The sequence below is a fragment of the Raphanus sativus genome, chromosome 3 (genome assembly GCF_000801105.2).
Source record: "Raphanus sativus cultivar WK10039 chromosome 3, ASM80110v3, whole genome shotgun sequence".
NCBI classification, from domain to species: Eukaryota; Viridiplantae; Streptophyta; class Magnoliopsida; order Brassicales; family Brassicaceae; genus Raphanus; species Raphanus sativus.
Genome location: NC_079513.1, coordinates 12,866,863 through 12,880,259, shown reverse-complemented (window position 1 = coordinate 12,880,259; position 13,397 = coordinate 12,866,863). Strand labels below are relative to the sequence as shown.

Below are 13,397 nucleotides of genomic sequence, written 5' to 3'. Positions count from 1 at the left end.
CGTGAAAAAGGAGGAAACACCTGAGTAGCTACGTAATATTGAAAATTTGAAACATTAGTAAAAACATAATCATAAGGATTGTGATTGAGATATTCTTATACTATTTCACTTTATATTAAGTATGGTAATAAAACCAAATAAGAAGTTTTAGGTGAGAACTGCTAACTCTTGGTCCAAACAGTTCATTAAATCTATGTTTTGTTAATATGTGGGATAGTGGAACACTAGATAACTCTTTGAAAGAGAGAAACCAGGGAGTGAGATCAATTTTTCTGTTTTGTTTCCTTTCCTATTTACCAACGTTTAAGGAAAAAAAAAACAAACGGATTCAATGAATAAATGCAGAAATAACCGTCAAATTTAACGTCTAAATACGGTTCGCTCTTTTAGGCTTGAGTGTACCCTATTTCGTATATCTTAAGGTAGCAACTAGCAACCAAGTGGTTTAAGCCTCTTGCTTACAGATCCTTCATCCTTGGAATATTGTTGATTCAATTCGGTAACTTAAACAAGAACATATCAATGGTTGACAAAGAACGAGGAATCTAATATTCAATGGTCGCAACTCACGTTGGCAACGCTTGCTACCTATGTAATATGCATGATGATTTGTGGAGAGTGGGACACAATATCAATGCATGTAGCCAGTTATTATAATAGCAAAAGATTGGCTTTAGTGACCAATTTGTTTTCAAATACAAACCTTGTTGTTTTGCCAACAAAAAAAGATAGAGATTATACTTTTTTTATAGGAATTAAAAGATTAGTTACTAGTGATAATTCATTAAATATATATAAATGTTTTGAACTTTCGAGTGAGAACTCTATTTTTATTTAAAAAATAGAAAAGAATTTTTGCATGTCGTGTAACTATGTTAAATAGCAAAATAAAAGAAAAGAGTTTGATGTCAAAAATGAGAAAGAGAGTTTAGGCCAATTAAGGTAAATAAATAATCAAATTATTCCGAATATATGTGATATTGTGTTTCCCACTCACCACCATAAATCATCCACATATGTTAGATGATACGAGCAAAGTTACATTTTCAAACTCCGAGTAATTTGTGTAAGAATTAAAATTATTCTTGATTCTCTTCTGAAAAATATATGTGATGTAAAGATTAACGATGGTGGAGTGGAGTAACATGGTTACTTTACGGAACGTGACAAAAGGAAAATAATACGGAGAAATATTGGGCTAATTTCTTTACAAAACAGAAAAGAATTTGGGCCAATGATCACACCGAAAGGTTCTTCGAATCTCCCATATATAAATGTTATCCTTATACTTAAAATGTTTTCTTAAGTCAAAACATTTCATTAATCATATCTTATTCAAGTTCACGTACTTCAATTGACGTGCGCTAAGGGAGAGTCAATAAGAAAAATAGGTAGTAATTTGCGCCGTTTGCGCCGTGTGCAGAATATATGTGATTTTATTTGTGGAAGCCCCTTGTCCAATGGTTTCACTAAGGGTTCATGTAATGTTTCTACATCCGGAAGTCTGGGGTTCAAATCCCAGAAAATACCAAATTATGCAGCTTATGGAGAAACAGATTACAGGAGATCTTCAGCTTGGTGCAAGGCATACCATCGAACATGAATCTCATAGGACGGCTCGGAAAAGTGCAGTCAGGCGTGTATTCTCACAAGATGGTAGAATTGTCGGCTGTATAATCGTCTTTGTAATATTCTCATCATTGTAATAACATAATTAATCGATAATAATCGATCCAGACGTTCAAAAAAAAAAGATTATTTATTTTAAATTATAATAAAAATATGTCGTATATTTTTTCAAGAGATGAGCATTTGAATATCTGTTCGGGTTTAGTTGATGTATTCGGATTTCAGATTTTGATTTTTAGAGTTAGAAATTTAAATATGATTCAGATATTTACATTTTTTAGCATGTTCAGTTCAGGTTCGAGTTTGAGTATCTTTTTTAATTATGTAGTTTAAAAAAAAAAATCCAAATATACTTAATCTTTAAAATCCAAAAATAAAAATAATATAAAATTTAAAAATTTAAATAATATAAGACTAAATACTTATATTTACATAAAAATAGTTTAATTTAAATATTTACATGGAGAAAATAATATATTTTCAGTATTATGAACATATTTTATTATTTTAGGTATTTTCATATTAATTAATATCTAATAGATATAAAATTTAAAAGAAATAATATATTTAAGTATATAATTATGTTTTAGATATTTTTCGGTATTCAAAATATTTTAGTTTGGATTGAATTCGGATCTGGTTATCCGGATATTAAACTTTAAATCCATTTGAATACTTTATATTTTTTAATTTGTGTTTACTATTAATTTCAAATCAAGTTCGGTTCTTCGGATCCAAATACTTTTTTCTACTAATAAAGAAAAATAAATAAATGTAAAACTAATATGTTGGGCTTATTTTACATACATAATTATTGGACCACTCTTTAAAAATACCAATAAAATGGTTAGACGTGGTGTCAATACTATTGGGCAAGATGAAGTCTATAATCAATAACATGTACTTTTATAAAAATATTTGGTAAATATAATAAAAACATAATATAATCGACTGAAATAGGTTAGAGTTGCTTCGGAAATAATGTGATCTCTTCACTCGCTACATGAATTATGTTTTTCAATCGATTTGGCGAATTTTATTTTTTTAAAACTTTTCTGATTTCTGATTTTTTCTACAATTTTATTATATTTCTAATTCTTGGTTTGATATAGAAATTTTGTAAAGAAAATTAATATTTTGCTAAACTAAGATCTAACTTTGTATGGTGTTTTTCATCTAATTCTTTTTAATTCATAGCCAATCATAATTATTATTTTCTTTTGTATGCATAAATCTCAACTATGGCCAAGTTCGGCAAAAAATACGGAATTTTCAATTTCTAAAAATATTTTTATTCTGACATTTTAGTTGATGTGAATCTTAACGATTTTGTAGTTTATTTCTTTCAACAATACAAAAACTAATAATACGAAAAACTAAAAAAAATTAGTTAAAAAAATTAGTGTGTGAATACATTAGTTGTTAAATGAACGTGAGACTGACACATAAGCATTTTTCGTGTTATTGCGTGTTAACCCATTTTGCAAATGCTTCCCCTATATTAAAGGATACAAGACGAAATGATCAATTAAGTTACTAACTAGTCGATTATATACTTTTTCAATTAATTTCTTAAATAATCAAAGTCAATGGAAGGGATCATTATGCGCCGTATTAATACTAGTTGCATGTTCAAGGATCGAAGTTGAGTGTGACTCAATCTTTCCTTATACCAAGATGAATGGTGCTATGAAAACTTGCATAAGTAAAATAGGATAAGCATGTAGCCTAAGTTATTTACGATGTTAATAATTCACTTTAATTATATTTTATGTCTAATCTAAAGGTGACAAGCTATCAATCAAGCACTTTCCTTATGCCTAGACACAATACTAAACAAGCTCTATCCCTAGATGAATGTTCATTTGCTAAAGCAACTCAAGCATCAAATCCCTTTGGTTGAATGTTACTAAAGCAATCATGGAGAACAAGTCTACTAGCAATCTTAACACCTTTAACAACAAATCTCTTTGGCAAAATGCATTAAAAGCATTGAAGAGTTGGTTCAGACATTTCATCATACACCTTTCGGGCAGGAAATGTCTAAGGATCTATTTTAGTATGATCAAGACCAAAATAGTATTGAGAACCCTCAACAAGCAAGGAAAGAAGTAGATTTAACACTAAACACCCTAGATCTTCACTAATCACCCTTAATCACCCTAGCCCATGAATCCTAGATAGATCTACTCACTAATATACATGATTAACCCAAAAACCAAAGATGATTCAAGGTTAAACATGCTAGTGAACTCTTTTCGCTCAAAAACACATTTGTAAACCTTGAAAAAAGCTTGGATCTTTGATCCTTTTTCATCTTATTTCCCGTCTATGCATCCGCGGTATGTATACCGTATAATATATTTACTTTAACACTATAATATACTAGGTGGTTTATCCGTACATGCGGGTATAATTTTTTTATAAATGCTTATTAGTTTATATCTTATTAATTCGAATAACCAGCATGATAAGTCATTATTTATGTATTTAAAAATTAAATTAAGCATCAAATTATTATATAAGAATTTTTTTGTCTATCAAAAATATATATAGCTAACTATTGAGTTCAAATTTTAACAACACTTACATTAGAAAATATCTTTATACAAAGGTTCTTCCTTGATTATTGTTTAACTATAAAATATATTATATCTTAATTTTGTAAATCTTATTTTCAAAAATATTAATTTCAGATAATAACATAGTATATCTAAAAATAATCTTATATTTTAAAATATATTTTGACCATTTATTATATTAAATTATAATTAATTATCTAATATAATAGATAAATATAATATTTTTAAAGTCAAATTCGTTTTTATTTTATATATAAATTTATTAGGGGTAATATCGTTATTAACCGCTTTAACTTTTAACGTGGAAGCTCTGTTGAGAAAAATCACTTCGCAAATAATAGTATAGATAGATAGATAGATAGATAGATGTCCAGATTATATAAACACTATATATTCCACATAAAATAATACTCCTTCTGTTTTATAATAAGTATTATTATAACATTTTTTCTTATTATACAAAAAGATATCACTTTGCAATTCTAATGTGAACTATAGTTATTTTCAACTGAAAATTAGTTGTAAACTGCATTGATTTTATAAATAATTTTATTTATTTTAAATATTATTGGTTAGAGAGATGTAATTAATAACAACTGATATATATTTCTGTCAATTTCTTAATCTGTGCGAAAAATGTAAAAATGATACTTATTTAGAAACAGATGGAAGTATATAACATGAATGCCAAAAACAAAATAAATTTGAAGTCAAATATTAATGCGGTAAGTCCCAAGGCATATGGCCTCCATGTCCAAGCTTCTTCTGGTGTGACCATAACCGATAGCACGTTTCAAACCGGAGACGACTGTATCTCTATCTGTTCGGGAACTCGTAACCTCGACATGTCTAAACTCAACTGCAGTCCAGGCCATGGAATCAGGTATGACAACTAACAATAACACTCAGAGCAAGTTTCCAATATTTTGAAGATACTTACTGATTATTATAACACTACCTGACTATCACTGTGTGCTAGTATTGGGAGCCTAGGGAAAGTAATGAAGTTGGATAACGGAACATAACGTTGGGGAACTCTGTTTCTGGTGGTTCGGGTAAATGGTGTTCGGATCAAGACATGGGCTAGACAAAGCACATGTTTTTTGTTTGTTTCAGAACTTGATCATGAAAAAAACGTTCAGAATCCCATCGTTCATCAGAGTTTTTGTCCGACTCATCAAGGTTGTCTTAAACAGGTAAATCTATTAACTGAAAAGCTAAACCTAGCTACACAATGGAACAATATTAATTTAATCAGATTGGTTCTGTTTGGTTATATATGTCCGTAGGGTTCTGGAGTAAAGATTAGTTTGTATATAAACATTCAAGGAACGTCTCGAACACAACAAGGTTTAACGTTTTATTGCAGTCTCAATAATCCGTACCAAGCAATTAGACTACGTTCGTAGGTGTTTCAAATTTCACCGTCATAGGCGCAAGAGTTTGTTTGTGATCGAGTTGTTTTGTTGTGTATACGTATATTGTGAAACTTTAATTTGCACAAAACATTAATATAATTTTTTATATATAATTTGTCTATTCCAATTTATCCTTTTAAAGCTAAACTAGATTTTAACCCGCACGTTCGTGCGGATATATTTACATTTTTTAAATATATTTTATATTATTAAAAATGTTTTAAATATATAATTTCTATTTTAGTGTTATATATTGTATTACTATATCATACTATTGTTTATATTTCTTATTCAGTATTATTAATATATAATGGTTTTTTAAAAAAAATTTACTTTGTTATTGATTTTTATTACTTACTAATATATTTTCGAGTTAGGTAAAATAAAATAAAAATATGAAATACTCAAATAGAGAACCCCATTCAAATTATGTTGTTTTCTTTAATTTAAACATTTTGCATATAATACATTTTAAAATTTTATTTATTTATATTATAGAAAATAAATATGACTAAAATAATTATATTTACATGTTGTGTTTAAGAAAATATACTTTAACATATCTCATTTTAGTATTTTACGGGATTTATTTATTTTAAATAATATAATCCTATTGTTTTAGTAAACTTTATACATAGTAGTATCTATCATACTATTTTATTAAATTTATTATATAGGATATTGTGTTTGGATGTTATGATATTAAGTTCTATTTTTTTTTAAATTAAGACGTCAAAACATTAGGTTACTTTAAATTTTTTACAACATATATAGTTAGTTTTTTTCAGGTACATTTCAAAAAGTTAATCTTTATTATCCATGATTTTGTCTTTTGTAAAATTTGAAATATTATCATTTTGAGTTTGAATATTTATTTTCAAAATAATATATTTTTTCGAGACAACTTTGCAAAATTACACAACTATTTGAGTTTGGAATAATACATGAATTTTGAATTTATTTTGGTACTACATTACTGTATTATTTTATTAAATATTTGAATTTTTGGTGATATTTTAAATTCTTTTATCAACAAATTTTGTTACAATTAAAATAAAATAAAATTTATAATTAAAATTTGATTTTTGTCACTAATATTTTAAATGAATTACTGAAATTTCATATTTTACTAATAACATATTTTAAATAGTATATGAACTAAAGGTTATTATATACTATTATATTTTTGTATATAAACATTTTTAAGCAATATATTGCTAATAGTTTCAAAATAAATACAAAGATAATGTATGGCTGTAAATATAAAATTTTAACTTATGTTAATACATTTATTTTAATATAAAAGTATTATATAGTTTTCGAAGTTTAATCCATTATAATGATGATCAATAATTTATTTAAGTTAAAAAATAAAATAATTTTTTTTTGTTAATTTACCTATTTAATATATTTTTAATATTTAATTCATATAGCACTTCTATTTTTATATAATACGGAATATATCATAGAATCTATAAAAAAGTTAGTATAAAGAATTTTTATTTTCTTTTTTATAATAAGTTTTAGTTAAATTTACTTATAATAATATTATATTACTAATTTCGAAATATATTAATGTGTTATTTATAAAAAAAAATTTAAATTTTAAACTAAGATTTTGTTAGATTCTTTCTCAACAGATTTTATTATAATTAAAAAAATCAAATTTATAGTTGGTTTATTGTTAATATATTTATAGTTGGTTTATTGTTAATACAAATAATCAAATATGTCATATTCACTAATTCTTTAAGTGGTTCTACTATGACTTGTTAATAGTAGATAAAAATAGAACCCTAAATTAATAGATTAGATGGTGGAAAAAGACTTAAAAGAACAAACAGCTAAGATTAAAATTTGGACAAACTTTAATACTACAAATCTGATTTGATTATCCAAATTTGATTTTTAAGATGAGATTGCAACTCATTTAGTATGATCCAGTATTCAAATCAAGGATTCATATCCGTTTATCTCGAAAATGGAACATATAAATCAAAACTAAGCAAAAAGACTGAACCAAAAACATTGAGATGGTCATCCTAAGCTTACGTACATATGATTAAGAGAAACTCAAAACGTTATGAATGTTAAAAATGAAAAAGTACAAATTAAAGTTGGTATCTGAATGTAAAAAAATTAAAATACAAACAAGTGAGCGTTGGTATATTCTACAGTTTTAAGTAGGTTCGTACTTAGTGTATATCTACTGATGCCTTGAAACACAAGTCAACGTTTGTTGTGACCACTCCGGCTCTCCTCTCCCGTTGACGAGTTACTACTGTTCTTCTTACCACTCTGGCACTTGTAAGAGGTTGTGTCTCCTTCAGTCTTGTTCCCACTTTGTGACGTGTAGGAACTTGTATCTCCTTCGTTCTTCTTCCCACTCTGAAACTTGCAACAGTTCGAATCTCCTTCACTCTTTTTCTGAGGTTTGGAGCTTGAATCTCCATCGCTTTCCTTTTGAGACTTGGAGGTCAAGTCTCCATCATCTTTCTTCTGAGACTTGGAGTTAGAATCTCCATCACTCTTCTTCTGACACTTGGAGTTGGAATCTCCATCACCCTTCTTCTGGGTCTTGGAGTTGGAATCTCCATCGCTCTTCTTCTGAGACTTGGAGTCTCCTTTGTTCTTCTTCTGTGATTTTGAGCTAGAGTCTCCATCACTCTTCTTCTGAGACTTGGAGCTAGAGTCTCCTTTGTTCTTCTTTTGAGACTTGGAGCCAGAGTCTCCTTCATTCTTCTTCAAACCCGTGGATTTGGAGTTAGATGGGATGGAGTCAACCCTAAGATTCTTAGCCGAGAAGCAGTGACGAACATGGACCTTATGGCACACAGTCTCAGTAGAACAACTTCCTTGCACATTCACCACAAGTATTGCTTCTTTATCCCACGTGTCCTCACACCACCAATTCTCAGGAATCCCATCTACAAACTCCTCCAACGTATGAAACTCCTCATGGTGAACCGTGACCTCCACTGAACTATCCGGTTTTATAGTTCCTGCTGCTGGCATCACCTGAAAGAAAAATAACACTTAACCAGACAAGTCTTGAGAGAGAATCTTGATCAAGACTTTGATCCGTTTTGATACCTCAAGCCACCGTGGGAAACCGAATGAGAGAAAAGGATGTAACTCCAACTTATCTTCCTCTTCTCTCAACGTACTATGACCTTCGCATATGATCCTGAAGACAGCATTCTGCTTAACACATTTGTTGGTGATTTTAAGGACGAAGGTGTCTTGGTTCTGGAGAACAATGTTGTTGCTGCTAAGAACTGTCTCCGGAACATAACGTAGGTCGTTAAGCAACGCTATGACTTTCTCATTGGTCCTGATGATCCTCCCAAACTCCTGTCTCCTTACTGATCTATCAACATGCTCTATCTTCACATGGAATTTGCAACGGACCGGTTTGTGATCGCTCTCTGTCACGTCCATACAAGCATCATACCTGTCCATCACAGGCGCCAATTACAAAAAGTGTTACGTTAATTCTATAAGTGTTTTTGCATTCTTCCTAGTTCTCAACATTTTAGAAAAGCTTACATCATGATAGAAGCAACCACTGGACAGTCTAGACTGCATTCAGATTCTGGACTTGTGCGTGTATCTCTGTATATTACTCTATCACACCATGCAGGAATACGCTTTTTCTCACCAGAATCATAACCTGAGGAAGAGAGGATTGATGATAAACTTTATAACATATAAAAATGCTACAAAAAACTAGGATACAAATGTGGTTTATGTGTACCTCCTAAGCCAGGTCTGTGTCTTTCAAACTTATAAGTTGGAGGGAATGTGATTATGGCTTCACGCATTCCTTGGAAGACTTTTCCAGCTTTCATCTCTGCTCTGAGCTGATCTTTTTCTCTAAGCCAATCAAAGCTTCTTTGTGAGACAAAGTCTCTAGCTTCATCATACGATATATCAAAGAGCCTGTAGTTGAAATCACCAAAAAATACAACCATGTCTGCCTCAGCTAGGTCTTGTTTTGTCTCTTCCGTGTTGACGATTACATTCTGCAGAAAAGTTTGATGTGTGTATGTAAGGCAAGCAAGAAACTAGACATGATGAAGAACAAGAAAGGGGGCTTACATTTGCGCTCTTTGTGGTATGAGAGCACGTAGTCACACCAGCTGCAAAGGTTAAAAGACATGAATTAGATACCTGATGATTAATGCCTTCAGTAAAAAGAAGAGAGTTGAAAAGTGGACATAGAGATTATATACCAGCTGGTGCATTATTAGCATTTGATGACCTTGAAAAGGACATTGTTTTGTAGATGTGATCAAAATCAGCATTTCTGCGGTTTACAGCTTCTAGATGTGCAGCCAAGTGACAGTTTATGAAGCACATGATCCTATCAAAGACCCTAATTCTCAAACCTACACCTCCCTAACATACAAAAAAAATAAATCAAGTAACATGCCACTATATCATAAATCAGAATGATACCACATTGTTGGAGCTGGAAGCAAAGGTAATGATAAGTACATACCTTGTTACCAATTGCGCGTCCAAAACCACATGGAACCGCTGCAACATCAATGTCACCTACATGTGTTCTCAGATTCTTCCTCACCCTGAATTGAAATCAAAACATTTCAGGACACCATCAAATTAGTACCATATGGTTACTCGTCCACTGGACAAGGTTATCTCAAACTCACCAAAGTGATATGAGCAAACCAGCTAATTGTCTGGATCCCATGCGTTCAAAGACTGCTTTCTCATCTAAGGTCTTCCCTATTGTGTCTATCCAGTACTGCCCTATCGAACTCCCTTCATTGCCTCCTACCTAATATTAGAAACATAAAGAGGTTAAAACATAACATAACTAAGCTATTGTCTCTTTCAACCACTGTCTCACCGATTCTTTAGCGGCTGACATTGCCAAAAACCCAGCACCCATCTCTACTTCTTGCAAACCTACAACGAGGATACCAACATCTGACGCTACAGAGCCTAACCAAGACATAAGTGCATCATGTGAAGCTTTTCCCTGTCCAACATTCCATGAACCGATCAAAATCCTAACACTGTCTGTCTGTGCATATGTCCGCTCTTGTTCAGACAGTTCTGATCTTATTATCCCATCAAGAGGTCCAGGAGAAATCACATGCCATCCACGTATACCACCATGAGTGGCTAAGCTGAAAATGTATCCATTAGCTGCTGCCATTTTTATCACTGCGTTATTATGTGCAACCCATCCAGCTATTAGATTGCCTTCCAGATCAATAATCTGGATGTGACCACTAACATAACCAATGTATATCCTTTCCCCAAAAGTGCAGAAACACAACACAGCACACTGATGGTGATGAAAATCTTGCATCCTGTTTCCATTACCATCCCACTGTACAAGCAAACCATTTGTGCATCCGGTCCAAACCATGCCATCTCCGGCTAATACTATTGCTTCTGTTCTTTTAGCATCTTCGTTTGCTCCCCCTCTTGTTGCAACTCTTCTAACGGCATCCGCAGCTCCCATGATAGCATTCCTTGAGCGTTGCAAGAATCCATGTGGCTTGTCCTTTTTAGAAGTGGAAGCAATCTTAACCTTTGTCTCATCTTCTGGTGGCTGATCCTGCCCTGATGGCATTTCGACCCGGTTTTCTGTTTGACCTTCTGTGTTGAACACTTTTAGTAACTCCTTGGTACGACCATCCCTGAAAATATATATTGACCCTTTCAGAAAATCACAGCCAAGAAGACATCATAATATTAGACTTGTATGTATCAGTTTAATACTCACCATAAGGAGAAGGTGTGAAGCTGAGCAGCCCATACTTTAGATCTTACATTATCAGCTATTAAAGATTTGACTTCGGAGGAAGATATGCTGCAATTACCATTAACAGTAACTTGAGCCTTGAGATCAATCCCTGACTTCTCCACCAACAAAGCAGCCATATGTTTCTCCTCTAATCTAATAGAAAGTGATTTCTCCATAGTTTCCCAAGTCCATATCTTGATCATACCACCTTCTGAACATGACCACAAGTCACCTACATTTTCCATTTACAATCTTATGGATTACATTATTGAATTTTAACCATGATTATAAACAAATTAAGATTGAGATTTGATTTTCGAGAAAGATTTACCATAAGAACTCATGATTATAGAATTGACAGGACCCTTGTGAGCTTGCCAAGAGAGGCCTTCATTGAAAGGAGTATCATCACCCTCACCATCACCATCATCTTTATCATCATTTTTATGAGGTTCATGATCCATCTTCCAAGACATAATCTTACCATCCTTGTGACCACTCCAAACAAGCCTATTCCCATTGTCAACCATCAGACAAGTGGTGGGAGAAGTACTCGCCGACTCATGAAACGGTGCAGCATCCTCATCTCCTCTCCTTACACGGCCGCTTAGACCACACCCTGGCTCGAACGCGTCATCAAAGTTCCAGAACCTAACACCGCTCTCTTGTCCAGCCCACAGCTGTGTCCCAGTACAAGCTATGTTCCTCAAGAATCTCCCAACCTGAGTCTCCTTAAGTGGATGCGGCCTCAGCTCTAAGCAAGGAGGACGCGCGGAGTGCAAGGGAGACCGCGTGGGGACTTTGAACATCCCCACGCCGCCTCCGGAGCCTACAAACTCAGGAAGGGGCTGAAAATCTTCTCCGATCTCAGGCTGATGCGTGATCAAGTAATCATCGGAATCGTTGATGTCTCCGGTGAAAGGGAAGGAGGAGGAGTTGATGGTTGTGGCGTAAGGGTAGAACTCGTCGTCGGAAGAATCACCGGAGATGCTGCAACCGGAGATGATCTCGGTGAGTTTGGGAATATCATCGAGGCTGTGCTGTTGGCGGTGGCGGTGGTGACGGACTTTTTGACCGGAGGCGCGGAGCTGGTGGCTGTAGGAATGGATTTTTCGAGGAGGAGGAACGGAGCTCATGGAGGCGAGGATGTCATCGTCGTTGTCGGAGTGGTGGTGGTGGTTGCTGTTGTTGTTAATTTCCATGGAGGAAAGATTTTGAGGAAAGAGAGGGAATGAGAAGAGAGTAAAGAGACATTGAGATGAAGAAAATGTAAGAAGAGAGACAAGAGATGAAGCGTAGTGTTCGGGAGAAACATGGAGGAGAGAGTTTGTTTCTCTGTCTCTATTTTTCCATTGGTAATAATAATACGCGCCATTTTCTCCACTTCAATTTTAAAACACCTGTGTGTACAAAGTAAACATTAATATCCACTGATAATCAAAATCTTACATTTGGACATACGAAGTTTATATATAACATAAAATATTAATTTCATTCTTAATACCTACCGATCAGGGCAGGGCCGTAACCACCACTTCATATTCAAGTCCCATGGAGTTACTCCTGCTTCCCAGCTCTTCTTCCAACCACCTTAAAACAAATACAAAAAAGTCAATCCATTCACACTAATCACAATCACGACGACCAAAAACGCTTCAGTTTGTATCATTGAGTTGATCTTGTTAAAGAGCTTGTAACTTGAACAGATCTTGGTAAAACCACAGTAAGAAGCTCTGGCCTCTCTGCTCGCAATGCACCTCTGATAACAGCTGCATTAGTTCCAGATGCACCTGAAGTGTATATATGGTTTTTCTGCAAGAACCAAAGTGATCGGAGGAGAGAAGCTTTAGGAAAGGAAAGATTTGAAGCCTCGACTGTCTTGATAAGTATTTCAATCAGTTCTTGATGCATGCAACCCATGTTTCTTGTCCCAAAGAAGCCAATTGATCTAGGACCTTGTTGCTGTATCGCCAATAGCTCCTG

General features: G+C 33.0%; 1 protein-coding gene across 1 annotated transcript; it reads right to left on the bottom strand.

Annotated features, from left to right (window-relative positions):
* Nucleotides 1-7,639: 7,639 nt before the first annotated feature.
* Nucleotides 7,640-13,393, bottom strand: LOC108847552 (type I inositol polyphosphate 5-phosphatase 12). The gene is made up of 12 exons (XM_018620818.2): nt 12,923-13,393; nt 11,746-12,814; nt 11,394-11,646; nt 10,506-11,307; nt 10,306-10,433; nt 10,134-10,218; nt 9,865-10,030; nt 9,731-9,771; nt 9,387-9,654; nt 9,179-9,302; nt 8,723-9,083; nt 7,640-8,647 (listed from the first exon to the last, which is right to left on the bottom strand). The coding sequence occupies exons 2-12, from the start codon at nt 12,614-12,616 to the stop codon at nt 7,859-7,861; spliced, it is 3,888 nt and encodes a 1,295-aa protein (XP_018476320.1). The 5' UTR covers nt 12,617-12,814; nt 12,923-13,393; the 3' UTR covers nt 7,640-7,858.
* Between the last annotated feature and the right edge of the window lie 4 nt (nt 13,394-13,397).

Excerpts from the sequence above, each read along its gene's own strand:
- LOC108847552 (XM_018620818.2), bottom strand. The coding sequence starts at position 12,616 with ATGGAAATTAACAACAACAGCAACCACCACCACCACTCCGACAACGAC. Across the intron at positions 10,031-10,133 it reads GACGCGCAATTGGTAACAAG|GGAGGTGTAGGTTTGAGAAT; the intron begins GTATGTACTTAT and ends TTTGTATGTTAG. Across the intron at positions 9,655-9,730 it reads ATACCACAAAGAGCGCAAAT|AATGTAATCGTCAACACGGA; the intron begins GTAAGCCCCCTT and ends ACTTTTCTGCAG.